The following is a 27,141-nucleotide window of genomic DNA, read 5'->3' on the forward strand; positions in this document are numbered from 1 at the left end:
TGTCACTTCTCTGCATCTCAGTTTTGATTTTCTTTCAGCTTTTACTTGAGTGGTTTTCTCTGTTGTGAGTTTGACCCTATTTTGGCATATACAGTAGGCTTTCTAGTGACACTAAAACAATTTATGACCTACTTATCCTGCCTTAAAGCCATGTCTTTTGTTGGCTATCCTAAACTGCGTCATTTCAGTGCAAATGATCATAATCTGTGTGTGTTTTTCTAGTCTTTTTCTAGTCTTATCCCTGACTGAGGTAGGATAAAAGATGTTTGAGGTCTTCTAAAATGCATGTAGATGTAGCCATGGTGTCTCTAGACACATAAGGGCTGCTGTTCATTGATGAAAGTGAGTTATTTGGGTTCAGACACTAAGACACAGAAATGTGAAGGTTTTCTATAACCAGTGGATTTGACAGGAAAAAAGTATAAGAAAGTAATTATTTGAAACCTCTTTATTACAGACAAGATGCTGCTTATCAAATTTGAATGAAGAGTAGGACTTTCTTTTGGAAGAAGATTGATTTCAAGGAAATTCAAAGCAGACTGAACATGTAAACAATTGCTATGAAGTGCAGATTGCTGGTATCTAAATGGGGGTCAGACTAAGTTTAGTACTACTGAGTGATGCTAGAAACTGCACTGTGATAGTAATGTTGCTTTACAGAGGTCTGCTTACTATATTATTACATAATATTACAAGTAAGATAAGTTCTGTGATGTAGTAGTTATGTATATGCTAAGATCTGTTTAACACAGGAAAAGAATTGATCTTGGTTTAAATTTTTTTCTGCTATAAATGTGACCATGTGGCTGTTGGAGAAAAACAAGCCTGTTAAGTCCATGCTCATAACTTCTGCTGAAATAGAAATCAACAGGTAAAATCATTATTTTTGATGCTACCATACCCAAATATAGCAATGCTGCTTTTGGCATAAGGCAGGAGGGATGGTGAGCTGCTGGTGGGATCACCTCTTGTTAGCTGAGGAAACTGGGAAGCAGCATGGTCTTCCTTCTCCCTCCTCCTCTTCTGCCTCCATGCTGCTGTTATCTCTTCTTCTCAACCACTGTAACACAATCCAAATTGTTCACCTTGATGATGGTTGGGTAAATCACCACAAATGCTTGGAGACTTACTATGAGAAAGCATTTCAAGCAGTGTTGTCAGCTGGAGTTACAGTATGACCTCTGCAGCTGCAGTGAGATGTTTTTCATACTCAGCCTTCACTTTTGCACAATATGCTGCAAGCTTCAAAATGAACACTCATTCATGAAGTGCATAATGAAAATAACATTTGATATACACTTTAAAACTGATTTACACTGTTTTGCTTCATTTCATTCCTGTTGAAATTTTTGCCCTGTATTCCTCTTGGCAATCCAGGTTCCACTTCAGTTTTTTCTTGGGTGCTGCTTCATTTAGAGTGGTTTTTTTGGTTGGTTGGTTTTTGGTTTGTCCTTTTTTTGAAGTAGGCCATATGTTTCCCTATATGGCTTTCTTCATGTTTTCAATTTTAGTTGCTTCGCTCACTGTTTATTTTCACCTAAACATTGCCCTGCCACCTCTCAAATGTCTTTCCCTCTATATGAATAAGGCAAAATATGAAGGCTTAGTTGCTTTTCAGATGATGCAAGTTGGAATTTTGCACTGTTAAGTTTAGCTGGCCACCTACGTACCATTATTTCTAGAGCTGGCTTCTTTCAGAGGTTTCTTGGAGATCAAGAGGACTAAAACTAACCAGATACTGTTATCTACACTGTTTCTTTTATGCTCCTGCATACCAAGAAGGAAGACAGATGGGATTCTACTTAGTGTGCTTCCTGGGGCATATGAAAGGATGCATTGGAGCATTGGAGGCTGGGAACAGCCAGCTATGTGCAAAATTCAGTGATGTGTTGGTATGTTATGGAATGTTGGCTTTCTAATCATAAATATATTTTTTCTATAGGTACAATATTTAGAAGTGATAGAAAGTGGTGTTTACATAGGAAGATTTTTTTGTTTGTTTGTTTGACTATTTTGATAGCTTTGGGAATGTTTGACAATTTTGAAGCAAAGATGTGTGTCGGTCCAAGATGCCTTTCATAAGAGCTTCACGGGAGAGAATCAGAAGCTGGATTTGATGCTATCTGCAAGAGCTGTTGCATATTGAAGGACATAAAAAAGTCTTTGCCAACTGATTAATTGTTTAGAAAAAAAGATACATGCTTTAGTCTGGATTATCCTGATGAAAATTGAAAATAAATGTCTCCTTCTATTTGCTTAAAATCTTTTGGCCATTTGTTTCTCACCTATTTTTTGGTATTCTTTTTTTTTAAGCATCTCTAACTATCAGAAGTTCTTGGGGTTTGTGTTCTGCAAGAGAAAAATCATAAATTTACCTCAGGTCTCTTGATGATAATAGCTGTCTTAAAATCATCACTCATGTATTTCAGAGTAAATAATTGTCTAGTTATGCCAAATAACCCTAATTGGTCTGATTTAACTTGGTCTTTTGCATCAGCTACTAGCTGATGATACTGCTTATGGGGGGAGCATTCCTTTTTAGAAAATGCTGCAACACTCTTTTTTCAAAAGAGAAAGATGAGTGAAAGTCTTCTGGATTTTGCAAAACAGCATAACCTTAGAAGTGCTTGAATTTTTTCATTATTTGGTTTAATTTAAATGCCATCACAGAAGCTTGTCTCTCTTGTGCCAGTCTCTGTTCAGTTTTAAATGCTCAGAGGCAGAATGTTGAGGCACAGCAGTGACTGACAGTGTGGGATGGCATTTTGCAGAGTGCCTGAATAAGGCATCCCTGCGAGTTTGACTTTGTTTTTCAAGTCATTTGATTTATTCTCCTTTGGTCTTAAAATCATGCAGGAGAAAGGATTCTAGGCCCACTTGAATTTCTACAGTTTTGGTTCCAATGCTGTATTTGGAGCCTTCATTTTCTTTTATAAATCATAGATTCAGTAGAGAGAACTGCAGTAGTACTTCAGCTGTGGAGAAAGGAGTTGAGGGGAGTTGGGGGAAAACCTGTTGGTTTTCTCTCCAGGGGGTGAGGAGAGTCCCCGGTGGTGCAGAGCAGGGGCTGTGTGAGGGATCCCTGCCCAGGCAGGCAGGGCTCCTCCTCACTTGGCGAGACCTGCTGTTGCCTGCCCCATGTTGCACACATTTTAACACTCTCCACCAAATGCTTCTAGGGATTATAACATGTTTTCAAAACCATGAAGTTGTGGCTTTTTGTCATTACATTTATCTGGGGTTTGAATTACATGTTCAAAAGAGAGTGTAACATTGTGAGGGTGCATGAGGAAGTGATTGAGAGGTGGCTGTACACTGGCTGTTCATACCTGTTCAGCCAACTGTATGTTTTCTGTGGGACTTGCCCACTGACAAAGGGCATATTTATACTGTGTACCACAACAGAATTTAGCATAATGTCACTCTAATGCTACTGGATTTGCTTCAGGTTTGTATTATTTTAAGACATTTAAGAAAAATAAAAAGACCAGACCTTTCTTCAATATCTTATTTTGAGAAGTGCATCCTTATAATTCAAGAATCACATAGAAGCTATAATCCAGTATCTCAGTATGTTGTCCATACAGGTATGTATACTTTTGCTTATCTGGCCTTTAAGTTTATTTTTGCTGAAAGTTAAGTACCATATAAAACCCCAAACTGATAAAACCAGACCAAAACAAAACTATATTTGGAAATGATAAGTAATATTGAGGTAGTATTTCTACCTTGTCTGAGTTAGTAACAACATTGTTAGGAAATCAGAGTGGAACTATTTTATAGTTAGAAAATATTTTAAGAAATATTTCCAGGCATTTAAAGCAAGAGAAGGATCAGGTTTCAGTGTACTTCAACTTAAAAAAAAATTGAAATAGTAATATTAAAATTTTATATTTTTATTTGTTAAATGTCTCTTGAAGATCTAATTGTTCGGCCAGAGTTACTATAAATGTATTCTTACCAGTAATATGAATGTTTTATAAAGATATACTTTTACAAGTGCATTGATACTTTATATGATAAAAAAAATAAACAGTGAAACCATACTGAAAGGTATTTTATTTAAAAAAAAACCAATTAAAATACATATTCCAAAATCATCAGTTTTTAATTTTTTTCGTAGTTTCTTCAAATTACGGTTTACACAGCTGCATGAATACAGTGATGCGTTTTCAGTCTCTGGCTCCCTATTATCATTCAGTTAAGATTCTCATGGAATTAATTTGAACGCCACCATGTATGGATTTTTTTTAACCCAGCTGGGTTTAGCTGACATCTTAAATGTTAGCTAATTAGTTAAAAGTTCTTGGCAGACCAGTTGTGCTGTTAGTTGGGCCCTCTACTGGCAATTAGGCCTTGTTTTCCAGGAAGGACATACTGAGCATGTTTATTAAAATGTATATGTAACATTTTTTTAGTCAGGTCCCTCTCATCACATTTTAGGAGTCAGGATCTGCTGTCCAGTCTTCTGAGCAATCTGATGGGACCACTTGTTTGCACTAGTGAGTGTCCAATGAGTTCAGCAAGCAGTTTGTAATGGCCACTGCTCTGCCCTTCCCTGGGCTTGCCACCCTTCTGGTGACCTTTAGGTTGAGCCAGTACTTCAAGTTAATTATGTCTGTAATGACTTTGCAAACTTGTTTCCAGATACTGTGAACTGGGCCAAGGTTCGAATGTAAACATATGCCCCTCTTTCTGGTGCTGAGATAAATAATACGAAAATGATATCTGCAGTGTATGCTGTTATCCAAGTTTGAGCATCTTTCAGATTCTTAAGTTCTAAATTCAGAGATATGACTCAACTTTGTATACAAAGTGTCTTCAGAGAGAGGTGTTTTCCTCTCTTTTTGTCTATATATGCATTTTGTTAACAGATGTACACACACACAAAGTTCAGTTGTAAGGGTTTTTTATTTTTTTTTTTTAATTCAGAATGTAGGCCATGTTGCTAGTTAATTTTTTTTTTATTTCCAGGGATTGGTTTTGTTGTGGACTGTTTGGCTTTGGTACAGTAATCTCAGAGGGTTGGTTCTTATTGTCTCAGATATACTGAGATTCCAGCCCTTTATTCGTGATATAAAAATATATTTTTCACTAAAGGATGGGAGAGTATCTGGGTTATCTGGGTTTCATAATAATTCTAGAAAAAAAATGTTTACTTTTTTTTTCAAAGTAGTTAATTTCAGTTTTCAGTAGCTGTTGAGGAGTATATAGCAGTGACTCCTAAAAAAAAAATTCAGTTAGAAGTATATTTGCCTTCATAAAACAATGGTATTGCTAAGCAAACTTCTTCCAGTCTTACCCAGACTGCATGATACTTGTCATGGAAATATCAGGACAAAAATATCAGGAATTATTTTCTTTTCTTCTGCTGCTTTTCTCTTTCTGAGTATTCCTGGGATACTTACAGTTCTCTATATTTAGACCCCAAGAGTCTAAAAGTGGTACCTTTAGCTTCAGTGTTAACACTTGAAAGCTTTAACTTGATAAACAGGATGGTATGAATCAAACTACCGTTTCCTCGTCATCTATTTAGATTTAGAATGAACCAATATATTGTATAGATTATCACTGGATTTTCTGAATTTTTCTTCTGACCATTTTTGAACAAGTGAATTTCAAAAGATACAAATTCAAGTCCTATGCAAAAAAAGTTTAGTAGGTGATGGTGGAAATCTTATATGTTCTTACTTTTTCACTGCTTCCAAGTTTACATAAAGCACCTTTTTATAAACATGGTGTCAAAATGCATGGGTCTGGACTTTTTATTACACAGCTTCAATTTCATTTTCACTGTATACATGTAGCTGTATAAATTAAATATCTGTCAAAGAAATGAAGTTACATTATGTTTGCTTGCTTTAGAAAGATGAAATTTCAAGATGAAGGTAACATCTACTTTAAAAAGGTAAAATACAAGCAGTTGTTTGTATACATTTTTTGGGTTTTTTTCCAAAAACATGGAAGTCTTAATAGATGCATACATACCTACACACAATAATACACAGTAACATGTGAAGGTTTTAGTATATGGTACCAGGGTAACTGAAATGTTAAATACACCCTTATTTGAAGTCATACTATATAAGTTTTAATTAACATTTAGTTTGAAATACAGTTCACTTGAGAAATATTTTTCTTATGTAAACAGGAAAATCATCTCATTCTTGGGATTATTCTGGTGCTGTCTTCTGTTCAGTTATGCCCTACAAAGTCAGGGCATCATTTGCTTGGTCTTGTTTACCAAATCTATTTTCTTTGTGTATGCAATGCAGAGTCAAGTTATCTACATATGGTAAATTATTCCTCTCCTTTCCATTGGTAGTACTAAGTTTCTAATGAAATGGTTGATTCTGTAGGTAGCAGGTTGACTTTACGTACCATGTGAACTCTGTCATTGCTTTGCTGAAAGTAGCTGTACTGTAAGTTAAAAAATGCATAATGCACTTTTACAGGACTAGGTAATCTGATTGATATGGAAAAGAGAACAAATGTAGATTTCATTATCAGGTGAAAAATGTTTGCACATTAAAAGGTGTCTTTAAAATAGTTGGAATTTGAGTTACTTGGTTTATCATAAATAATGTTCTTTTCACAATTTTCCTGAGGATCACTGTTAATTTTTTGAGAGGGATAGCAGCAGAGAGGCCTAGTTGGAGTGGCTGAAGGAAGGCTGGGAAAATTGTGTTCTCACTTCTTTGGCTAGGAGTGTGCCGCCTTTTATCTTTGTTGTGCTTCTTCCATCCCTTTAAATCCTGTGAACTTGGAGCAAGTTCACCTATGCTTACTTTGCTGACCCAGGAAAACCAAAGCCCTGTAAGCACCTGCAAAAGGAAAATCAGGTAACTACTTCTCCAAGCCTACTAATCCCCTAGCATTGCTGATCTGATTTTGATCTTTAAGCAGCTTCATTTTGAAGTCTGCTTTAAAGGATCAATTGATTGTGAAGTTGTCCATCTATAACAATAATAACTCTTTAAAATGCTATGCTAGCCTTTTATTCATTCCCTACACTTTTTAATGCATTCCTTCTTTTATCATATCTATAAATTGTTGACCCAGCTGATCAAATACTGCTTCAATGAGATATGTATTTTCCTTACAGAAGTAGTTTAATTTTCTGCTAGTGGTATTATGTGGAAATACATATTGTTTTTTTCCTGTCTATATTAGAATGTAAACATTGAAAGAACATTTAATATTCACTTGGATTTTTTAATGAAGATATATTTGTAAGTGGTTGACTTTATTTCGACTTTATAAAAGAGTTGATTTCCGCAGTGCTGTTCCTGCCTGTTTAGCAAATGCCTGCACAGTAATTACCTGATCTGTGACCTGGGGAGCTGTTTCACTGTTAATACAACTAGTATTGTTGAGAAACGTTGTTCCTCTGTATTAATTTTTCATTCCTGTAGAAGTTCAATCTCTTAAAGGGAGGGAGGTCAGAGTTAGAGTACAGCACTCTTTCAAGAACAGTATAAAACCAACGTGGTATACCAGCATCAAAGCTGTTGATAGCAACTGATGATGTATATGTCAGGAGATAATAGTTGCATTTCTGGGAATTAGTTTTCATTTTGTGATCTACTAGTTCTTACCACTTCTTGACATAAGAGATTTAGTAACAAGTACTACTTAAGTCATACATTAAAAATACAGATATATTAGAGTATTTAATGCTGAGTTATTGGTTAAAGATAAAGATTCCAGCTGTCTAGGATGATAATTAATTGGCAGAAGTTAAGGCAGCAATAAAGTACTTCAAAGCATTTGTATTAGTAATGGATTAATTTTGTGATTGTCTCCTGCATAATTTGGCATTCTGTAATAGTGAAGGTAGGAAAGCACTCTTTATTTCGTACACCTGTTATGATAGATGATTGATTCTTCAATATGTCCTGATATTTTTTTTCCTCAAATATATGGAATATATGAATTAAGCTGTGCAAGACAGGAGGTGTGTTTGCAGTTTTTTGTTTGTCTTGTCTCCTGTCATGCCTCAAAGTATTGCATTTATTAGGTAAATGGGAATATTATGGTCAGAAGCTGCAAGACTATTGATAAATTTTAATTGTTCATTAACTGTAGCTTGTCAATAACTTCATAGGCTTATGGTTTAGTACAGTTAAATAATATAATACTTCAGTGACCTACTGTTGGAATTGATCCTTTGATGTAATTGGAAATTGAGAATTTTGGGTTCTTGACTTCTGAGACAGTAACATATTAAATAAGAAAACATAATGGGGTTGAAATGTGTAAAGCACTGTTTTTTTTCTCCCCCTTGCCTCTTCCCCACTAAAGCTGACCTTATGGGTACTTAGAAGTAGATGTAGTTTTGTTTTTATTGACTTTAAGAAGCTGCCAAAGAGATCAGGAGTCATCATTTTGGCAAATTGTGTATGCCACTGACTTATAGGAAAAGTGGCTTAATAAGAGGCGGTCACAGGAATTGATGGTTCCATCCCTGTTCATCTTGTCATCACTTTTGGTCATTATCTAGCCATTTTCTTCTTTCAGTTCTTTCAGGTATGTATTGAACTTGTCAGGAGTCTTTTCGGCAAACTAACACCAGAAGGCTATTTGTATTAATGGGTATTAGGATGAAAAGACATATGGGTATTCACAGGTTGCAGACAGTCAAAAGGGTTGGTACTTATACCCAATATAAATGTTTCTATTATTTCTATGTGTGCATATTATATTCTAGTGGCTGATACATTGGTTTGGGTTTTTTTTAGCATCAGCTTTGCTGTGTTAATTACAGGCTTTCTTTCTTTGTCTATTGACAGGTATTTAATTAGTCAAGGAGCACATGTAGGAGCTGTAAATAGTGAAGGAGACACTCCATTAGATATTGCTGAAGAAGAGGCAATGGAAGAGCTGCTTCAGAATGAAGTAAATAGACAAGGTAATACAGAAGGGTGGTTGTATTTATGGACACTAAATGTATTTTTGAAAACTTGGGCTAAATTGTGGTTGTTAAAGTCAATTTATTTTCTTAAGAGAGTTGGTCAGTATAGGATGTATAGTGTTTAAGTGTCTATCTCTTAAAACAGATTTACATAATTTAACAGTAAACTAGTAATTGTTTCAGGCTTTGCCCAGTTTTAATTTATATGCTTAAACCCATTTAATGCCCTGAGCAAATGGTGAAAAGAAACTGGAAGACAAGATCTGCAGGGAAATAAGAGATACCATACACGGAAGTAGACAGTGGATTTGCAAAGGCTTTGATTCAGTTAATTGGTAGTGTTAACAGAAATTTGATTAGCAGTTTTTACAGTTAACACACAACGAACATCAGATTAGACAGTTGTGTGTATTTTTTGTCTGTATTACTATTTCTCTATTTTAATTTGTTGTTCTCTTTTTTAACAGTACTGTCAGTCTTGCTTGAGAGTTGTTTCTGGAATGCTCCTCAGCCTAGATTTTTTAAGGTTGTTCTTGAAATGCTTGGCTTTACTTATGTGCAATACTAAATGACCACAGTAGCTCTTTATGAAATTGGAATTGTTTGGAATGAACTCCTCCAAAATCTCTCTTTAATGTGTTATTGCTTTTTTAAAAAGAAATATTTTATTATATGGGATTTTACATACATTTTTATAATGCAGATATTCAACATTACTAAGTACAACACTAATTTTCATTATTTTGCAAGTTTAATTAAATTATTTTGAACAGCCCAATTATAAAATTAGCATAATGCCACAGTACTGAAAATTTCAGTGAGGTTTACATATTTCACAATTGAAGCTTACTGTAAACTATCTACGGTGTACTATCTTTATAAATCTGAGAAGAAGGTATATGTTCCCACACTGTAGCTATTAGCTTCTAAAGGAATAATTTAGGTTGTTTTAAAATACTAAATGTCACTTGGTATAGACAGCCTACTTTCCTTCCTCTTGCATTTTTATGGCAGTTGGTTTGCTTGCTTGTTTCATGGAAGAAGGGAAGAAGGCATGCATTATCCCTCCTTCTAGATTTGTGTTTGAAGACATATGAACTAAGGGCTTTTATGTGCAGACATAAAATCACAGGAAATATTTCATGATTGAGGATAAGAATGGAATAGATAGGGTATGAATCTGGATGTGAACTTAGAGTGTATCTTACTAAATCATGAGACAGTTGTCTCAGCAATAAGGTTTTAATTATGCACCTTTGATGGCATCCTGAATTGCATGTAGATATTACATAAATTTGTATGTGAATGTTACATTTAAAAATGATTATTTAGTCATTATCAGAATCACTTAAAAAGTGCGTAATTGTGTGTGTTGTGGCTAGAGAAGTTAATAGCTCTAAAATAGGAACCTAATTGTTTCTCTTAATGTGCAATTAACAGTGAGGCATTGTGACAGTTTCATCTTTGGCTATACATATAGCTGAATATAATTATCCCTCTAGCAGTGAGATAATTGGTATTTCTTCCATATGGTACACTCCTTCATATCAAATAAAACATTGCCACAGTTTTGATAATGCAAGTTAACAGTGGGGTCTGTGGAATGTTCAGCCCTGACTCAGTGTTAAGGGTAATGGAAGACCAGCCTATTTATTTTGAAAATAAAGCCTGGGTGACAAAATATCCTCTCTCTGTGTAGATAAAATATGCAGAGTGAAAATTAAGTAGGCATTTTCCACAACATTTTTGCCTTGAAACCCTCTCATGTATTTATTCCTATGTTCACTGTAGTTTCATTTTTTGTGTTGCAGTGTTAATGCTGTAAATTCGGCTTCCTACATATTGGCAGTTGTCAGAGTTGTTTGGTGGCAAAAAATTACTTGGAAAGATTGGTCAGGTTCATTGTGATTTAGATTTAAGTGATGATATTTGATGTTTGTTCCTTTTAGAAATCCAAGAAGAATCACTTGTTATGTTTCCTTTTTTGCTGCTTTTGCAGGCCTTATGTCTTTATAGGAAATGTTGAAACAGACTACTCAGCTACTCAGCATTCTGTTAATCATCAATTTGTACTTATGCCCAATTTTTTGGCAGCTATCATGCTGTATTTTAAGGACGTCTTATTACAGGACAAAATGTAGAAGCCTCTAGAGACATTAAATGCACAAAAATAAATCATACAATAAAATACAGTTCAGTTCTGTGTGACATTACAGGCTTAATAAAATGTTTCCTCATCCTATTTTAGTATTCAAGCTCCAAGGTCTGATCTGACTAGAGAGGAGATGGTCAGTGATCCAAAATAATCTTCTTGTTATACAAGTTCTATTGTAATGAGTGTTGGCCGTTAAAGAATAAAGATTTTCTAGTATTATTATCCAGTATCTGTTTTACTTTAGTCATTCTGATCCCCACATGCTATACCGCTAAATTGCACCCAGGGTCAGGTGCCTTTTCATGTGTCCTCTTGTATCCTGCTGAGCAAATTGCATGACTTGACATAATGGACTGTGCAGGAATTGTGAACTAAGGGAATAGGTATCCTGTAATTGAAGCTGTACCACTCTGATAGTTAGGAAAATATTTTTCTAACCTAATCTTCAGTGGAGAATTATTGGCTTAATAATTTTTTAAGCTTAAAACCTACCTTAGTTTTGTAATTTGTGAGAAGGTAAATTACATGCTCAAGTAAGGTATAAAGATTTTTTTGACCCAGTTACAAACACTTCACAGATAACAAAATCAGGTGTTTCATGGAAATTATCCAGAATAGTGCTGAACAGCTGTTCTGTTTGCACTCCATATGGTTAAACTACTTTGTATGTTATAAAAAAATCCTTTATCAAGGATTTGTTTTGTTGTTCCTCCATATGACTAATATCTTCGGTCAGTCCCATGTATATATAAGGGCCACTGCAATTCTCAGAATCATTTAGCTTAATCAAAAATATTATTTAGTTTCTCATTGTGACCTGTCTTGTTTCTACTCTGCAGTGTTTCAACAAAGAGTTGTGGAAGTTGTCTTTTACCAGTAAAGTTTTCATTTGCACTGGTGAAAACCAGCAGACTTGAAAGAGATGTGGCTTTAGTCTTGGCCAGCTCTGGTCAATTTTAAGTGTTGTCTCTCCTCAGGGCTTGAGTGGGGTTACATATAATGGTTTGAAGTGACTTTTTTAGCTGTTGATCATCAGATGTCCTCTTAAAATTATTTTTAACTGCTTAAGCAGTTATTTTGAATTATAGGAAACATTCTCAGGAGGTGAGTTAGTGGGGAGAGGTAATGTGAGGTGAATCAGGGGTTCAGTGTGGTAGCTATTTATTCAGTAACTATCAGAGTGGTCATTCCTCCTGTTCCAAGGAGAAACACATGTTCTTCATTCTTAATTATAGGTAATGTAAAAAGACTCTCCCAGGTGTATTGCTTAACTCAGATTTGCTTATGTGGATAAAATGCGAACTATTACATTTGTATATAAACATTCACTTCAGGAAGTAAAAAGTAGGTTGATCTTTCCTGCAGTAACTATAAAACATGCCTTTATATGGCTGAGCCGACCTGAAACAATGATTCCGCAGTTAAATTTATGCTGAATTTTCATTAAATGCTCACTGAATGGCGCACTGTTTCCAGACCTGTTTGGGGCTGTTGAGTAACACTTGTTGATCAGAAAAAAGTGGAAGCATTTAGCAATGAATTATTAATGATATAAGTTGTTAGGCTGCCAGAGGAGTAAAGCACACTGGTGGTGTGAGCGAGTGCTGTGGCTGAGGCTGAGCTGGGAGGCAGCACATTGCCATCTATGGGCCGTCGGGAGAAAGGGTTGGAAACAGATGGTGAGCATTTTCTTTTTCCCTGGTCTGGAAAACAAAAGGAAGGAGAAAGGCCCATACAAGGTATAATAAAGGCTGTTTACATTCCATTTTCTGTAGTTAATAATGGGAATTGTATTTATCTTAGGGCACAGCTTTTTTTCTGTACCACAAAGTTTAATTCCCATTTTCACTCCAGTATCTAATGTGGAATGTTTTATTTAGATTGGCAAGATTCTGGTACTTTCTTCTGTTGAAATATGACGTGAAATTTACTGTCTTGTAAAATAATGTATTGATACAGCCATTACTCCTCTGCAACCATTATATTTTGTTTGGGCTTCAGAAATGCAATAGTTTGTGATTTTAATGGAGGTCTATATTGAGTATTAGTTACATTTTCTGCAAAAACATTGCTGTTTTGACTAATAACCTGGGTCGTTAGGCCTGTCTGAAAAGTAAGCTTAGATGTGACCCATCAGAAGCTCACAAGATCAGGGTCTGGAATGAGTTTTTTTTCTCTGTTCTTCCTTTATACCAAAGTACCTCAGAACAAACAGCTATGTAAATAACAGTTTTACACTTATAGGATTTTTTTCAGATTCTTCAGGTGGAGAAAATTACTCATGCTGATAAGGATTCATGGTTGGACTTTGAGCATACAAAAAGGGAATGGACATAAATGTGACTAAGAGATGATCAAATATACACTATTTATTTATATAGTAGTATTTTGCAGGTAACACTGACGTGTAAATGACTGTATTCTAGAGTATTGTCCCAGGATCTGCTGATCACTGCTGTGTCATTCTGAAAGACGAACAGATGCTCAGGCCTATGAAGTTAGTAGTTGAGATATCAATATGTAGGACCTTCCTGAGGAATGAGAATATGTGACTATCAATGTATTATTAATTCAGAGTTCCTGGTCTTCAGTCTTCATGTTTGTCATACTTGGAAAGTTTTTCAGCTTTTTCCTCTGTTGAGTCCTTCAAGAGCCTTATATGTCTTCCTGCATCTTGGAGAGTCAACATCCAGATTATGGTTTTTCATCAGTTTCTGATAAAATGTAATTCTATTCATTTTTTACCTAAATCATCAAGATTAAAATAGTTTTGCTGGGCAATTAATTGAATGAGTCTAGGAGTTCAGTCAAGTCCTCAGAACACTGACTGTTTAACTTGCTTCAATTACTTTATGGTATGTAGTGAAGTTTTATCTTTTGATTGTCTTTAGCATAAAGTTTTACAGTATCTATCTCTCAAGTCCCTGCTTACCAATGTGTAAGATTAGAGAAATCATATGCATAAAAACATTTTGTTGATGGTTGGGCCACGATTTTCTGATAGAGGTCAACCCAGATACAGTTTGTGCTCTTGATGATCACAGTTTCTAAATTGCTTTTCCTTATGAGTTGTCACCATTCAGCCATCACAGATAGAATTATGCTCATTCACAGTTCTTTTCAAGATCTCTTTCCTGCTATGTTTTAAAGTAGTACTTACATAAATGCTTGCAAATAATGTGTTTGTATTACCCATTCAGGGTCTAGAATTTATTTCCATTTGTTTAACCTCATGCATATACTTGTAGGTATTATGATGGTAGACTGTGATTATCCCTTTCCATCAGTGTATAATTTTTTTGTGAAAAATACTGTAAAAAGTTTTCAGTGTTCTGGGTGTTTTTTTAGTAGAGCTATGAAGTGCAGTATCCAAAGTATTGTCTATTTGTGTATAAGGTTTGTGATTAATTCTTTAGAAAGTATAAAAGGTATAGCTCCATCTTGTCATTAGTGTTAAGAAGCAAGATTGTTTCTCTTCCCACAGAGATCTGTTTATAAAACAACTTCAGCTGTTTTTTACTGTATACAGATACATCAATACAAACTTTATTTTTTGTTGCTTAGAAAATTAAAACAGAATTTTTCTCTTTTTTTAACAGGTCACTTCAGTGGTTATTAGTGTGATGGTAGACATTCAATAATGAGTTTGAAGAGTTCTAGTGGATTGATTTTTATTATTATTTATTTATAATACTTTGTTCACCTAGCCCCTCCTTTTGTTATAAAAGGCATTATGCAAGTTTTCTTACAATATTGGATGTTTTCATAACCTTGGAATTAATCTTCAAAAAATATTCATATCTAACTCTGAACATTATTCAAATTTATATATTTTTACCATGTCATATAAATGTGGCATAAAAATTGTTATATAATTGAATTTAAGTATTTGAACTAAAATACTTTGTGTCTTCTCTTCCCCTCTCCCCTTCTCTCTGTCTGAATTAGGGGTTGATATAGAGTCAGCTCGAAAAGAAGAAGAACGAATAATGCTAAGAGATGCAAGACAGTGGCTCAACAGTGGCCATATAAATGATGTCAGGCATGCAAAATCTGGTGGTACAGCACTTCATGTAGCTGCTGCTAAAGGCTATACAGAAGTCTTAAAGTAAGTGTGGTTTAACTTCTTCATATTTTATTGTCTTGATGTAATGCTGTTTGGAATTGGGCACTTCTAACTTGTAGAGAGTGTATCTTGAAAATCCCAGTCTCTCTAGAACAAGCTATTCTCAAAGCTTGATTTTATATTTTCAAGCACTCATAAATCATGATGTGGTTAGCTTTCTATTCTAAGTCATTCAAAATATGAATACAGTATACATGTTGAGCCTAAATACTTATTGTAAAGGAAGAAAGTTGATTAAAAACTTGCCCTGTTTCTAAAGGCAGCTATGTAAACAAGCTTAAGACCTTTTTATAATGCCAATTAGCATCCTAGTTGGTGCATATTTTCAGGACACCGTATTTATTTCCATAAATAAAGCAGAGTGTGTAATTCAGGCTAAAAGTTTTTACACTTGAAAACTAGATAATTTAACTTTGTGTTTTGATGACGTTTTTAAGTCATGACTCTTAAAATCTTCCCTGGAAAGCTTTAGGTGAGATGTCCCCTAATTCACAGCTTTTCATAATGTAATATCAATACATATTGTAACATATTTAATTTCTTTTTCATCAAAGCTCCACTTTTATTGTAGTAAAGCATAATTAGTAATACATTGCTTTAACGTGGTTGTAAATTTATTTGACTGCTTTAGCAAAGCTAAGAGAGCTTACAAACTGAACATGAGTGAAAATGAGCACACATCCTGGCTGTGAGTATTGGTGCCTTTAAGGTCTGCAGAGCAATTTATTGAGTGGGAGTTCTGTTTCAAAAAACCCTGATGCTTCAACATGACGAAGACAAATTATTCTGTTGAAAAAGAAGAATTTTTGTTTTAGAGTAGCAGGTGTCTGTAAGGGAGTTGTATCTATAACTGTTTGGGTGTTTTTTAGCTCCCTCACTTACTGTGTTTTTTGTAGTCCAGTCTGTATATTTCTCCTAGGAGAGGCAAAACATATGTGCAGGCAATTTTTATGATTGCTTCAAATTATAAAAATATGTGCTCTGTATTAAATGCAAGACTGCAAGATCTGCAGCTCAGCATGTGTGAAAGTTGACTCATTGAAGGATATTACTATAAGTATATTGGCTCTTTAGAAACTGAGGGAATTTTTTTAAAAGAATATTTTGTTCTTGTGTGATTTCTAACAGTTATGGACAGTGGTTCATACAGGTCTTAGCTCTTTACATAAAAATACTTTTTAGGTTAAGTGTACTTTGTACTCTAATGCTTACCTGAGAACCATGATGAATGCGAGTGCTGAATGCAGGCAGAACAGCAGGTTGTCTCTTTGAGCAGCTCTGCTCCCTCTCAGAGAGAGCAGTTGAAGCATGTTAAACCCTAGATTTTTGCAAAAGGTTAATGGCAGGAAGTGAAAGTTTCAAGCAGCTAATTTTAGAATGAAAGGACGTTTTAATAGTTTGCTAATAAGAACACAGTATCTAATAATTTTTTACATTTTACGACTCTTTTCCTTAGAAAGCCTTTTGCCTATTACTGCATGTAATAGGCAGAAGAATATCTAACTGTAAAAAAATGGTCTTTGGAGAGGAAGTGAATAGAGAAGAAAATTGAAAAGGCTGTTTTTCTTGAATTTTCCTTAAAATATGTATACATACCCGCTAAACAAAAGGCAGATGTTTCTGTGAGAATTAAAATTAATCAACTGTCAGTAGCCCAAATAAAATATCTTTGAGAAAAGAGAAGAAAGATACTACCATAGAGCTGTTCTAAAATTTTTAGGTATTTATCCCTGTCAGCAGTGTCAAGATCTATTTCTTTTAATTTCTTCAGGCTTTTAATACAGGCTCACTATGATGTAAATATTAAAGATTATGATGGCTGGACACCACTTCATGCTGCTGCTCACTGGGGTAAAGAAGAAGCATGTCGCATTTTAGTGGAAAACCTATGTGATATGGAGGCTGTCAACAAAGTGGTAGGATTTTTATGTAATCCTTGTCAAGATACAAAGTTCTGGTCTCTAAAGTGACTTTAGAAGCCAGGGTAAGAAAAGTGATGATAAACTGCTGTTTACTGTACGTGGAGCTTTATATAATGCATGTGTTGTCAAAACAGCATGGTTGTGTTCAGAACTAAATTCTCTGATTGTCTAAATTAATTTCCAGGCCAACTTTATGCTTAGTTCTGTATTAAATATTTAGATCCATTCAATCTTTGACATGAAAATTCGTAATTGAAAGAGTTTGTTGGCATTTCAGAGGTACAAAATTAGTGACTTGATGGATTGCATTTAGGCTTTCATTTGATCTCTGAAGATAATTATGATAGCTTTAGGTAGTGTTTTAACTCTTTGTGTTGGTATATTGAAGAGTTGTCACTATATTATGCTGATTTGGGTGTGGTGGAAGAAACTCTGGACCTCCTGGACATAACCTGAATGCTTCCTAAGCTCTATTTCTTTGACTTTTATGCAATGGCCCGTGTAGCTTGCTGATCTTGCTCCCAATAGACACAAATATGTTCATGAGTTCACATAGCCATCAAAAGGATCCAAACCTTTTCATTCAGCCATGTAAGTGCTCTCATTCTTCTTGTCATAGTGTGTTTACAGATAGATTCTGTTCTACTTTCAATTTATGTGTTAGATTTTTTTACTGGGGTTGTGAAAATGTAGATGTTTTACACTAGAGAGCACTCTCATAAAAGTACGTTCAAATCCACTGGACAAGAATAAGGAAAAAGGAGGTGTAGAGACATATCAGCTTTTTTTTTTTTTTTGTATATGGACTTGTCTCTGTAAGCTAGGAAAGATTTGCCTGTTTTTAAGGAAAGCCTGTTTTTTGCTTTTGGAAATACAAGGATTGAAAACTCTGGATTTGGTTTCAGTTGTATGTGCTTAGCATCTCAGAGAAGTCAGCCATTATTGTTTAGGCACCTGACTTTAGCTATCAACTGTTGCAGAGTTGGGTTTAAGATATAACCTTCCAACTGCAACAGTTTTCTGCAAAGTGACTTTTTGTGGTCATAGCAGGTCTAACTACCAAGTAATAGCTACCTGAATAGAAGGCCATATTAAAAACTGTAGTTATAGTGCAAATACAAACTTGTGATAATAGTTCCAATGCTAGAAGACCTCAAGCTGTTTTGGCTAATGCTTGTTGAAAGGTGCACATGCTTCTGCTGTATGATCAGAAATAGTGGTTTAAAGGTTCATCCTTTCTAACTAGTTAAGATAGTCTTCACAGTATAATTAGGAATAAGTTTGCCTTTAGTTAACATTTTGAGAAACTGAAATAAGCACAGACAAACAGGAACACCTTTCATTATTTTTATAAGCTACTCTGGCCACTTTTAAATGACAGCTCTGTTTCTATTACTGGTTATTGTACAGAAGTACTTCCTTGTTTGATCTTGTCATGATCCCCCCAGCATCTCAGTAAGCCCACCCAGCATGTTGATGCAGCTGCATTTATGCCAGTGAATATAGGACTTTGCCTAGATTCCAACCTTCAAGTATATGTCCCATGGAAATCATACCCTGAGGAGAAATAACAAGTGGTCATAGCAGATCTTTTATAAAATAGAATCTAAATTGTAAAATACAGTTTTGCTGTAAAATGTGAATGCATGAATGCTTAAATTTAGTGCAACTCCCTTAAATGATTAAAACTTAAAAAATCAAGCTATATGTGATAGTCTAAGATGGGGAGGATACTGAATTGCTCAGGATCCATCCATTCAGCTGTTGTTGTGAACAGTTGTTTGGCACTAATACTGTGAGATTATATTCATCAATCTACTTCTCATTCATGGTGTTCTTTTTTTCCTTTAAATGACAGTAAAATTTTATTATCATGTCTTTATCACTTAAAAATGTGTTTACTCATCAGGTATAAATGTTTTTGTTTGAATTCCTCCCCCACCCCAAAAAAAAGGGTTTTTTAAAAAATTGTTTTCTAGTACTGACAGACTAACAGTTTGCAGTAGAGCTTGATTAATATTTTCCAATTTCTCTCTCTAAACATTCTCCTTAACCTGCATGTGATGAGAAGACATTGTAGTCTGATACATATAAAATCTGTTGTACAATTATGGTGTTTTACTTATTCCCCTTCTCCAGGGTCAGACAGCATTTGATGTGGCAGATGAAGATATTCTAGGATATTTAGAAGAGTTACAAAAGAAGCAGAATCTGGTAGGCCTTGTGCACGTATAGATATATATATGAATGTATCTTGCATTTTAATATACATATGATTATGGTATCCAACTCAGAATAGGATATAAATTAAAAACAAAGTTCTAAATTCAGGGCTTCAATTCAGGTGATGCCACAGTCATCTCCAAACTTCTTTTATGCCCTTACTTGGTCACCTATGGTGACCAAAAAAGCCTTGGAAGAAAAAGGCGATCTACAACTTGCCATGTCCAGTGGACATTTTATGATCTGAAGTATCAACAATGAGCATCTTACTTGGAATAACAGTTTCTAAGATTTTTTGAGCTTTGAACATTCATCCTTTGAAAGTTTTTATGCATTCCAGTGTTTGTAGTATTTAGAGATTCCCCTCCATTTGTTATTTTGTCACACTGATGCCATTCTAAGAATTAAACTGCATCATTCTCTGTTTTGAAGCTTCATAGTGAAAAACGTGAAAAGAAATCTCCACTAATTGAATCCACAGCCAACATGGATAATAATCAGACACAGAAAACATTTAAAAAGTAAGTAAAAATAAGAAAAATTATGAAGTCTTTAAAAAGATGACTTTACAAGCTGTCACAAAGTCTTACTTAACAGGCTTTAGTAAATTTTTCAGTACTTAGTAAATGCTTCTCTTTACACATTCAGTAAGGAGACGCTGATTATGGAGCAAGAAAAGAATGCATCTAGTATAGAGTCTCTGGAGCAAGAGAAAGCAGATGAAGAAGAAGAAGGAAAGAAGGATGAATCCAGTTGTTCTAGTGAAGAGGAAGAAGATGATGACTCAGAATCTGAAGCAGAGACAGGTATATTTTTGGAGCATTCCATTTCATTAAATATTTACTTCATAAATTTACCTGTTTAATATCCCATGATACAGAGTTAAGTATGTTACATTTCACTTATTCTTCTGTATTTCACTAAGTTTCCAGTTATTTTAAAGTAAGTTTATATATGTCTAAAGTTGAGTCATAACAGATGTATCAAATGGGTGTCTTTACTGGTAGCTACTTAGGTTAAAGCTATTAGCCAGCTTACTTGATTGGCTGCTTAACCAATAGATGCTGTTAATTAGATAGAACAATATAAGTCTGAAGTAGCATGTCAGAAACATTAAAAAAGTTAGAAGATCAAATTATAGAGGAAGACTTCTTAGCAGTATTTGCTTGTGGAACTAGTACAGAGATTGGATCAGCAGAAGTGCAAACATTCTCATTTGTTCTTGTCATCTTGAAGTAATTACCAATTAATCTGGCTCAAGTATTTATAAAGTAGTAGTGCATATAATTTGTGTGTACTGAAATAAACTTTTAAATGTGTTATTTTAATGTGGACTGTTATTTCATATATAACTTTAAGAGAAAGTTCTTTTAAAAGTTCTGCATTGTATGCACATTATTTCTCTCTTCAGAAATGGAATTAGTGGGTTGTTTTTTTCTAGAACAATTATCAGAGTAGCAAGTACTGATAAAAGAGCAACATAATATATTTTCCTTTCAAACCAGAAAATAAGTGTCGGGCAATAAAGATGTATGTTCAATCCTAATAAAGAATATTAGAATTGCAATGCACCAGTACAATACATAGACGTGGAAGTCATTAGAAACAGCTTGTTAATATTTATGCATAAACTTTTAAAAATAACTGGTTTTGGTGAGCTGTTGGTTTTTATTTTAATGCATTCTAACTTCTTCACCTGCAAAGATAAGACTAAGGATGTATTTTAGAGCTAGCCAATCTGTCATAAGCATTTAATGTAGGTCGAAGTAAAAATAATTTGCAAAACCAAACTTTCTATTATGTTTTAATTTTTTTTTTCAGTTTGAAATAATCCAGCATTTCAGTATTAAGCTGAAAAAAAAGTGTCTGGCAGACTTTGTAATTACTTTTTTAACCTTAGTGTACTTGAATCCATTATTTACTGAGCTTTGCTAAATTCAAACTACTTATAATATATAACATGTAGTAATTTCTCTGTCACTGTGCTGACTGTAATGTCTGCTGAACTTTATGACTCTGGTAACTCTGGTAACTTCATTGCCAGGAGTTTGTGCCAGGAAAATTTGACTGTGACACAAGAATTAATTTATGTAAACTTTGGGGGTTTTAATATCAACAAGGCTTTATCATACTTTATTTGGCAAGATACACTTGAAGCCTTTCCCTGTAGAGCTACATCTCTTAAGTTCCAAGATTTTACTTTCCTTTTTTTTACCATTATTCAGCTTAAGGTAGTGAAATATTTTTCTAGTGAAAAATATTATTATAAGGGGCATGAGCATTCTGGTTATGAAATATTTTAACAGTGTTCAGTATTCTGAAGTACTGGAAATGATGATTTTGAATCTTTTGGGATAATTAAAATGTTTTCCTATGTTTTTGTTTCATTGGTTACATGAGAATATAGTTTAAATATAAATGCACTTCTGTCTGTAAGACCAAGAAGGGAAACATGAATATGAAAGTAGCGTATTGCAAAGGGCAGGGAAACAAGATAAAAAATAAAATTTTCATCAGTTTGGGTTTTGTAACTTACTTTTTTTGACATACTCTAATTTTCTTTTAATTACTCCATATCTGCTCAGTCATGCATATAACTGTGTTCTTGCTGCTCTAGAAAAAATTTCAGAACACAGTTGTGAAAAATCCATTTTTCTCCTTCCATGCTTTCACTCCTCATAACTTTTTCTGATGCCTTGAGTTACCACCTAGAGCAGAGGCTAGACAGTGTTAAAGGAATAAAGTAGGTATTTATTAAATGGCCTTCAAAGGATACACCTTGAGCAGTACAAGAGCTTGGCCAAGGCTACACCCAAGATGGACGACAGGTCACGAGTTTTTAGACTTTTATAACTTTTGGTCCATTTACATATTGGTGTTAATTGTCCAATTACAGCTTCAGGTTATGAAGTCCCATCCTCCCAGATTGCTCACCTCAATTCACTGTTGTTTATAACTTTTGGGTCTGAAGCTGCAACAGTGTCCTTGGTTCTTAGGCTGGAAAAGGATTGTGTTGTCTTAACTAAACTTCGAGGAGAACTTGCTAACACTTTATATGAAGTTCACAGTTATATACTAATGCAGTACAGAATCTGGAAAACTGAAATCTAAAACGTAAGGAATCATTTCTGTGTATTTTAAAGATATATTACTTACAAATTTCTATCAGATCTGCCTGTGCATCATCTCAAATCATACTATCAGTCCACATTGCCTTGTTCAGCTTTTTATCACCTAGAATTTTACCACCATTTTTTTTCACTTCTGTTTATAAAGAACTTTCCATATAGTGCCGTTGGTCATGTAAGCTATTTATATTTGTATTTGTTTCCTGTATAAGCAACATTTAAAACATCTAATCAACTATGTCCATAACTAAAACAAGTGTGTAACACCAATACCATAAATTACACACTGCATGAAAACCTTGTATACTTTCTAAATTAATTGCTCCTAGGCTGTGTGGGTCATGTAGATGGAAAGATGTGTCTATAGTAGGGCCATGACCAGTGGGGGTTGAACCCCATGTTGCTTCATATTGCACTAATAAATAGGAGGCAACATCCAAACCCAAAGAATGTGTTCGAATATATGAAACAGAAGCAAGGTGTAACTTTATGAAGCTCAAGCAAAATCAGTGACAGTAGTTGTTGTATCTCAATCCTGGCACTTTCTGTGTGTTTGTGTAAGAAAGGTTAAGGTTCATGAGCCATGGACAGAGGAAGGAGTTTGGACAAAGCAGAGGAAATTAGGTAGGCAGACAGTGAAATGTAGGTAAGAAAAACAAGAGACAAAGAAGGAATTAAGCAAATGGAAAATTGGTGCTCTGGAAGGCAAGTCCCTGCCTCAGCTCATTCTGGTCAGGTTCCTGATCAGGTTCTCTGTACAGTTAATTATTTCTTTGAACTCAAACACGCATAGTTATCAGAGACTATCACTTTGAATTAGCACCTGGCTTCTGTAGTTTGAATTAACTATTACAGAATCACAGAATCAAAGGATAGTCAGGGTAAGGAAGGGAGCTCTGGAAATCATCAAGTCCAACTTCCCCTGCCGAGGCAGGGTGACCTAGAGCAGGTTGTGCACAAAAGCATCCAGGTGGGTTTTGAATGTCTCCAGAGAGGAAGATTCCACAACTTCCCTGGGCAGCCTTTTCCAGTGTTCTGCCACCCTCAATGTTCTACCTCATGTTGAGGTGGAACTTCCTGTATTTTAGTTTATGGCTGTTGCTCCTTGTCCTGTCACTGGACAGCACCAAGAAGAGTCTGGCACCATCCTCGTCACCTGCCTTTGAGATATTTATATGCATTAATGAGGTCAGATGAGATGTTAATGTATCTCCTACTGTAGCCAGCTGCTAAAATACAGGCTGTGTGGGGAAACTGAAATCTCTGTCTCCAGAGGTTTCCAAGACGTGATTCATCAAAACCTTGAGCAACCTGATTCATAGGCAGTATTGATCCTCCTTTGAGCAGAAGGGTGAATTAGGTGATGTCCTGAGTCGCTTTGAACCTGAATGATTCTGTAGTTCTGTCTCTGTGTCTCTGACTGGTAACACCTGTTGAATACAAAAAAATTGTTACATGCACAACCTTTTAGAAGAAAACGGTAGACCTAGCTAAGATGTAAATTGGGAGTGAGGTAGAAAATACTGAGGAATAAATAATAAAATGCTGTTCATAAAGCCATAAACTGTCAAATTTGTTGGATAGAAATTCTACTCGGTGTTGTAAAGGTGATGAAATTGTGAATGAAAAATGAAGATTAAAATCTTGTAAATATTTTGCAGATAAGACCAAAACCTTGGCAGCTAATAATGCAAATACCACAAGTACACAATCAGCATCAGTAGCTGTGATGGCACCTTCAGTAGCTGGTGGCCAAGGGGCACCTACATCACCTGTTAAGAAGGTAAAAGAAAAATACCTTTTTATTTTCTATTATATCATAATCTTACAATTTTCTCTTTCTTTTTTTCTGTGTAAGTATATCTTTTTTGATTCTAGTGTAAGTAGTAGATTTGGTTAACCAGTGAATTGATAAAAATATGCACAGATTCTTAAAATACTTTCTGTTCTTCCCCAGAAACTGTTAATTTTTTTTTAAATTTTGAATGTCTTTAATTATGCACAGGGACCTAAAATACAGAACTATGAAATAGCAGAATGTAAAATCCTTCTGAAAAAGAAAAATTCTGTTGCACAGTGAGTGGAGTTCTTGTTTTTTTCTGAAACTAAACTTCATCTTTTGAAAGTCTTTTCTATGCCAAACTCCTCCAGAATTTCTAGAAGCTACAGTTCTAGTGTCTCTCTATGCCTGTATTTCTGATGCATTTAATTCTAGAGAGACAGGCATGACTATGTGACTTTTGGGAGTCCCTTGAAGTATTCATCTAGTGCTTTGGCACAGAAGTTGAAAATTATACCTGAAATAAGAAGTAAAAAATTGTGTGGGTCTCATCTCTGTTTTAATATGGTTAGGACCTCATGGAAGAGCTAGACAATAGGGACACATGATTTATTCAATGCATAGCTCAAAGCCAAACCTAGCAAAGCCATATTGCTTGCTGGAAGCTTTTACAGCTTGTAACTTTACAGGAAAAGTTAATTTGGATGAACTTGAGTTTTACTTGGTAAGGGGAAGATAGGTATGCTTGGGGAAAAAAATGACAGTAGGTATTCTGACAGAATGCATAGTCAGAAGTCAAACTTTTAGAATATTGGAGCAAACTGGATAGTAAGCCAGTAAATCTTCATTTGTCATTCATTACAATTTTTCTGTACACATCATCATCAAAGTATAGCCCTGTACTGATGCATCTGAAAAACATGTTCAGGAGAAGTGGTAACCATGATATACTGCAGCCACAGTAGAGAGAAAAGACATACTACTAGGAGAATACTATAAAGTGTATTTTGCTCCTAGGAGCTTACTGGGGTTATACGTCCATATTCAAAATAGAATCTAATAGTGATTCATCTTACAAAGTATACTTTAATGTAACAGGTGCAGGTATGTGATTTAATGATATGAGGGTGTATTTTCATGAGAGGAAATAAGCTTGATTTTAAGCTAAATTATAAGCTTTTATAAATCATCAGTACACTTCTGATTGTGTTATGCAGAAATTAATGCTTTATATTTGGTCTTCTAGGTAAAAAGTGCAGGCTAAAAATAAAGTGTAGTTATCTTCCTATTACTATGTGAAAAGCTCAGGTCCTTCTGTAGCTACAAAATAAATGTACTTAATATCAAAATTATGATCTTGTAACATAGCAGGTACATGTGATCTAAAGGAGCAGATAGATAAACAAAAATGCTTTAAACTCTTTTTACCAATGAAAGTAAAGCAGCACTCTGTGTGTGATCTTGCACCTACACTTGCACCTGCCTTTTTGGGTCTGCACCATCTGATCTGCTGTAGCTGCACTTCTGCTTTTACATCATAGATGGCCAAACCAAGGGGCGCAGATGCACTATACTAAGCTAAAGTCAGGCTTTCTTCATTCTGCATTGCTTTCAGTAATGCTGCTCTGTGACTGCAGGTACTGAAGGTAAGGCAAGTCTGGGAGGATAGCCACGCTAGCGTGGGACGTAATTTGGGGATCTGAATGATACATGGTAAGAAGATAAGGGATATGTTAGTGTGAATCTTCCAGTATTCTCAACAGTGTGAGGATTTAGGCCACAGACCTTGTAAGGTCACAGGCTTTGTTGTTCTTTTCTATGCAAGCTGTAATTCTGTCTCTGAATGAGCTAAACATCCTGTGTTACATTTAGTTGTAATCTGTTACTATGGTTTTAAGTGTCTTACTGTTTTATTTGGTATTTTTGTGTTGTAATGAAGAGTTATCTAATATAAACCTAGGAACAAACTATATGGTGTTAAAACAACCTTTGGTTTCTATTTTCCTTCCTTTCGATCTTCATCTTCATCTTGTCTTAATTGGCTTTAGTATGATTTCATTCCTCCTATCATGCCTGTCGTGGAGTCAGTAGATCCTGCATCATGGAGGCAGGGCTTGCGCAAAACTGGCATTGTTCTTGTGCCCAGTAAGGGTGGAAAATCTATGGTGAGGTTCTTGTGTGCACAGGTTTACGTACAGGTTGCAAAATAACATATTTAATCAAAATGTTTATACCAGATTTGCATGTTTCTAAGTTTTTATCTCAAGTTCACAGCGTGTATTAAAAAGTGTGGTTTTTTGTAAGCTAACTTATATAAGAGTGGTATTCCTTGACTGGTCTTATGTTTCTGATCTCATTGACTAATTCAAGAAAAAAGTGCATAGGTTGCTTCTCACTACAACTTCTCTATAAATTCAGCACTTACGATTATTAAAAACAACTGTGTTCTTGAATCTTTGCAAGGAACATGAATTACCACGGGTAACATAAATTAATAATGTAAATTCATTTTCATGTGTTTTATAGTTTCCAACATCTACAACCAAGGTATCTCCCAAAGATGAAGAGAGGAAAGATGAATCTCCTGCTTCATGGAGGTTGGGTCTTAGAAAAACTGGTAGTTATGGTGCACTTGCAGAGATTACTGCTGCCAAAGAAGCTCAGAAAGAAAAGGACTCTGCAGGTGTTATGCGTTCTGCATCAAGTCCTAGACTTTCCTCTTCTCTGGACAACAAAGAAAAGGTAATAATTTTCAGGATAAAACAACATTTTGAGGAATTCATATACCTTTCTTAGTATGGATGTTAATCATGTATTATAGAAGTAAGATTTTAATACACATCTGTTCTTTACTAAAATTCCAAAAAGTTAAATTACAGGGCTTCTTTATAGT

The 27,141-nt window shown here is 34.9% G+C and overlaps 1 protein-coding gene across 5 annotated transcripts in view; it reads left to right on the forward strand.

Moving 5' to 3' along the window:
• Positions 1–27,141, forward strand: part of PPP1R12A (protein phosphatase 1 regulatory subunit 12A) — a 112,463-nt gene that overhangs the window by 53,126 nt on the left and 32,196 nt on the right. For 4 of the 5 annotated variants that reach the window (XM_053942361.1, XM_053942363.1, XM_053942365.1 and 1 more), the window contains 8 exons: positions 8,793–8,911; positions 15,018–15,177; positions 16,967–17,111; positions 19,257–19,331; positions 19,773–19,861; positions 19,989–20,146; positions 24,130–24,251; positions 26,775–26,990. In XM_053942361.1, the coding sequence (XP_053798336.1) occupies positions 8,793–8,911; positions 15,018–15,177; positions 16,967–17,111; positions 19,257–19,331; positions 19,773–19,861; positions 19,989–20,146; positions 24,130–24,251; positions 26,775–26,990 (1,084 nt within the window). The remainder of the gene's footprint in view (positions 1–8,792; positions 8,912–15,017; positions 15,178–16,966; positions 17,112–19,256; positions 19,332–19,772; positions 19,862–19,988; positions 20,147–24,129; positions 24,252–26,774; positions 26,991–27,141) is intronic. The other variant, XM_053942362.1, reaches the window with a different exon arrangement.

The sequence above is a fragment of the Vidua chalybeata genome, chromosome 5 (genome assembly GCF_026979565.1).
Source record: "Vidua chalybeata isolate OUT-0048 chromosome 5, bVidCha1 merged haplotype, whole genome shotgun sequence".
NCBI classification, from domain to species: domain Eukaryota; kingdom Metazoa; phylum Chordata; class Aves; order Passeriformes; family Viduidae; genus Vidua; species Vidua chalybeata.